Raw genomic sequence first — 5,000 nt, forward strand, 5'->3', positions numbered from 1 at the left:
AACACAATGTCATGCAGTGCAGTCGACTGTCCTCATTCTCTTCCTCTGTCGTCAGTCCGCTTGAGACGATGCGATGCCATGCGATCCGATCCGATCCGATCCGATACAATACAGTGCACCATCCCCAGCCTTATCCTCATCGATCACTTTTGGTTCAATAATCATCATCAATGTGATCGCCGGAGGAGCTCTTATTGCAATTCACACTGTATCAGAATTGTTGCTCTGTTGTTGTTGCTGCCTTCACTCCCCCCCCCCCACACCCGCCCGCCCGCCCCCCTCACACACCCTCCACCCCCCAAAAAAATATGTATAATTCATTATATATATATATATATATATATATTCTCTTTCATTCCTAGTAGTTTAAGTCTGAGAGATGAGATACTCTGACAGAAATGAAAAAAAAAATCATCATCAACGGGCACACACACACATATATATACATGTGTGTGTGTGGGGGTGGGTGGGGGGGGGAAGTCTGTGTGTGTATATAGTGGTTGCTTTGAACATGTGTGTGTGTGTGTGTGTGTGTGTGTGTGTGTGCGTGTGTGTGTGTGTGTGTACGTGCTCGAGTATGTGTAAACGCTCGCGCGTTTGAATTTGGGATGTGCCCAGAGATTTTTGTCAACACATGTACCCTTTGATGAAACATGGGAGACTGCACAATGTCGTTTTTTTTGTTTGTTGTTGTTTGTTTGTTTGTTGTTTTTTTGTTTTTTGTTTTTTTTTGTTGTTGTTTGTTTTGTTTTTTTGTTGTTGGTTTTTTTTTTTTTGGGGGGGGGGGGGGTTGTTTGTTTTCGTTTTTGATTTTTGTATTTCCGACAGAGAACATTTTCCCACCTCAAACGACAGCCTCCCTCCCGCAGTGTAATTCAACGAGAAAATCCCTTGATCGATCAGCTAACACACACTCGTGAAGACAGAATCAGTCCCTTTCAACTCGGATTCGTATTTTGACTCGAATTTGTTCATTCATTTATTCCGTTAATTAATGAGGCACACCACCACCAACAACAGCACTCCTTCCGTCCACAGCTTGGGAGCAGAAATTTCAAACATTTTTTTTTTTTTTGTGTGTGTGTGAATTAAATGCGATAATAACAACACAAACACCCCACCCCCTCCCAAAAGAAAAGAAAAAAAAATGGTGACAGGTCACACATCTCGCTTTCTGCGTAAGGCACAGTTCACCGCGCAAGTTCATCACGACAAGTCAATCGTGTCTTTTGTTGTTTTTTTTTTTTCAACTTTCACTTTGTAGATAAAAAGAAAAGAAAACAAAGTGGCCGAGGAAGAAAAAAAAAGAAGAAAGAATCAAAAAAACAACCTAGACGAGATGAACACTTACTGTATATGAGCATTAAAAAAAAACAAAAAAAAAAAAACAAAAAAAACACATACACCAGTCTTGTTCTTTTTGTTCTTTCCTCTCCGAAGGGCAATGTTACGTGATGACTCATTCATTCATTTTGCCCATCGCTCCTGGTGGAGCATAGGCCCATCGACGACCCCTCGCCATCGCACTCTGTTCTGGGCTGTGATGACTGGATATCCACAAAAGCCACAAAAATAGTAGAAACAGTAAATATAAATAGCACAAATCATCAGTATGTGGTGGGGGGGTGGGGGGTGGGGGGGGGGAGCCGGGGGAAGAAGGAAGTTCAATAGATTTTGGGGGTGGGGGGGGGGGGGGGAGTGTCTCAATCTCCATGTTCATCCCACGACCAAGCAGGCTGTCCGAAACCGAATCACTCGTCACGGGCACGTCACTTCCTGTCAGAACACTGCGTCATTTCCATGACGTCACTTTTCCAAAGCACGACGTCATCGCCTGGTACCGATGGGCATGGCGTGCCGGACGTCTTTGAACATGCAGCTTTCCGGTCTCACCTGGAGCAGAATTAACAACATGAATAAACATATAACACACAACAATTATGTTATGAAACAACATACCGACAGACAGACAGACACACACACACACACACACACACACACACACACACACACACACACACACACACACACACAAAGTTAGGGAAGTATACCAGCAAAATGGCAAAGTTTTAAATAAAAGTATAAATAATATTCAACAACCGGAATCTATCAATCAATCAAATACATTCAGTAATTTATTCAGATTAAGGCAAATTCAGGCATTATCAAACAGGATAAAGCTGAACGCTTTTATAACAAAGTTCAGCAGAGATGTCAAATGCATATGTGGAGAATCTATTTCAAGCAAACACATACTCTTTGAATGTCAGTCTGAAATAGTTTTTACCAAACGTCTCAAGATGTTATCTGCTATTGCAGAAGGGTTGCTGCATAGTCCAATTGGACGTTTGTTATAGTTGTTACAGTTGTTTGATGTTAGCGTTTCCTTCTATATTGTGCCTATGTCTCCCCTTTTAATGTCTTATTTTTTCCAATGCTCTGTATCTTTCCCCACCACACACACACACACACACACACACACATACGCGCACACACACATACACACACATCATTCATCACCCTCTGCCCAATACCGTTCCCACCACCACGCTCCCCCCTCCACCCACCCCAACCCCCACCCCCCCAAACCCCCCTTTTTTTTTTTTTTTTTTTTTTTCGTCTAATATCACTTAAAGTGGAAGACGTTAAACTGAAGACTACTGCTACACACATACACACACACGCACGCGCGCGCGCACCCCGTTTCTGGAAAGAGATACAGCATTACGCACTTTGGTAAAATCATATCAGAGTATTTGTGTTGTGTTTGGACGCTTGAGAAAGGCACATTTTTGTCGTCACACACACACACACACACACACACACACACAAGAACAACAATATTGATGATAATAATAATAATTATGATTATTATCATTATTGTGTGTTTGTGTACGGAGTGGGTTTGTAGAGGTGGCAGTTAGGGAGTAGGTATGTGGATTGGGGGGGGGGGGATAAGTGTGTGTGTGGGGGTGGTGGTATCAGGGGTGCGGAAGGGAAAGGAAGAAGAGGGTGTTAGTATTGTGAGATTGTCAGACTAACACCCCCACCCCCCACCCCCCACCCCCGCCCCCCCAAAAAAACAACAACAAACAAACAAACAACAACCGATAACCAAAAAACATGAGACATGTAGTTTTGATACCCATACAAAACAAGGAACAGCCCAGTCTGTCCGTCTGTCGGTCAACGGTCCTGTGTTCGTTCGTGTTCTGGACTAAGTAGCCTACATTCCACAGGGCTGCGAGGTAAGAGACCATAGACTGGGTCCAGTCAGCGAAGAAATGCTCTTTTTTTTTCTTTTCTTTTTTTTTTTTTAAACTTCTTTTTTTCTTCTTAACAAATCTCTCCAAACACTCTCGTCTCCTCTAGAAATAAACATTTTCCCCCAAGTACCATTGTCATCCCAGTCACGATAACCCCCCGTCTCTTCTTCAACTTTTCCACTGTTCAGCCCCCCGTTTTCTGCCGGCGGGCGATGGCTCTGCGATTGCGCAGACCTCCACTTCCGCTTACCACTCCAAGGGATGTCACTCACTGTTTTTATTTTATTTTATCTTTTTTTTTTCTTTTTTTTTAGGGGGTTGGGTGGTGGGGAAGGGGGCTAGGGGGAATGGGAGGTGGTGCCGGGATGAGGCGCGGGGAGGAGGAGGGGGGGGGGTGCGGGGGGAAAGAGGGGTAAGGTCTGGTAAGGAGAGAATAGAAGACTAAAAAAAAAAAAAAAAAAAAAAAAATTCACAATTCACGGACAATAGTTTTTGAGTCTGTGGCTCCGTTGCGATCTAACACCAATATTGGATTTAGATACAGAAGTGTGGCAGACTTAAAAAAAAAAAAAAAAAAAAATAATAATCCCAGATTAAAAGTGGATGGGGGAAGGGTTGGAGTTTGAGCAGGGGGTACAGGTTTTTTTGATATCATCAGAATCTCTGTCTCTGTCTCCCTCTGTGTGTGTGTGTGTGTGTGTGTGTGTGTGTGTGTGTGTGTGTGTGTGTGTGTGTGTGTGTGTGTACGCGCGTGTGTTAGTGGGTTTTTGTGTGTGTGTGTGTGTGTGTGTGTGTGTGTGTGTGTGTGTGTTTCATTCTCTGTGTCGGTTTCTCTGTGCGTTTTTCTGTCTCTGTTTCACGCTGTCCCTGTCTGTCTATTTGTCCCCCCCCCCACCCCCCCACCCCCCCGGTGCCCCACCTTCCCCGCCCTCTCTCCCTCTCCCCCGCCACTCTCTCTCTCCCTCTCCCCCCCCTCCCCTCCCCCCTCCCCTCCACTCTCTCTCTCTCTTTCTCTTTCTCTCATACTTTTCTTCGCGGCGTGTCCTGAATGAACCTCATTCTGTCTAACCCCAGTTCCTCCCGCCTTCATCCGTTCCCCCACCCTCCACCCCCACCCAATATCTTTTTTCCCCGATCAGTCTGGTTATTATGTCACGCCGAGGATGCAGAGAAAAGAAAGTGGCTCAGTCAGCTGCTGTACTGGTGCCTGCGGAGATGTGGCTAGGGAAGGAACTTGTGTGCGATTCAGATACACAAGTGTGTGTATTGGAGTGATGGCCTAGAGGTAACGCGTCCGCCTAGGAAGCGAGAGAGAATCTCGGAGCGCGCTGGTTCGAATCACGGCTCAGCCACCGATATTTTCTCACCCCTCCACTAGACCTTGAGTGGTGGTCTGGACGCTAGTCATTCGGATGAGACGATAAACCGAGGTCCCGTGTGCAGCATGCACTTAGCGCACGTAAAAGAACCCACGGCAACAAAAAGGTTGTTCCTGGCAAAATTCTGAAGAAAAATCCACTTCGATAGGAAAAACAAATAAAACTGCACGCAGGAAAAAATACAACAAAAAAAAGAAAAAAAAAAGGTGGCGCTGTAGTATAGCGACGCGCTCTCCCTGGGGAGAGCAGCCCGAATTTCACACAGAGAAATCTGTTGTGATAAAAAGAAATACAAATACAAAATGTTCATAAAGAGATTTTCCCCCTGACCCATTTCCCATGGACTGAGAGAGAG

At 45.0% G+C, this 5,000-nt stretch overlaps 1 protein-coding gene across 1 annotated transcript in view; it reads right to left on the reverse strand.

The window, feature by feature from the left end:
* Positions 1-1,080: 1,080 nt before the first annotated feature.
* Positions 1,081-5,000, reverse strand: part of LOC143298535 (uncharacterized) — a 38,302-nt gene continuing 34,382 nt past the window's right edge. Inside the window, exon 2 of the mRNA XM_076611401.1 lies at positions 1,081-1,893. Within this exon, the coding sequence (XP_076467516.1) occupies positions 1,828-1,893 (66 nt within the window). The 3' untranslated portion in view covers positions 1,081-1,827. The remainder of the gene's footprint in view (positions 1,894-5,000) is intronic.

Source organism: Babylonia areolata, chromosome 2 (assembly GCF_041734735.1).
Source record: "Babylonia areolata isolate BAREFJ2019XMU chromosome 2, ASM4173473v1, whole genome shotgun sequence".
In the NCBI taxonomy this organism is placed as follows: domain Eukaryota; kingdom Metazoa; phylum Mollusca; class Gastropoda; order Neogastropoda; family Buccinidae; genus Babylonia; species Babylonia areolata.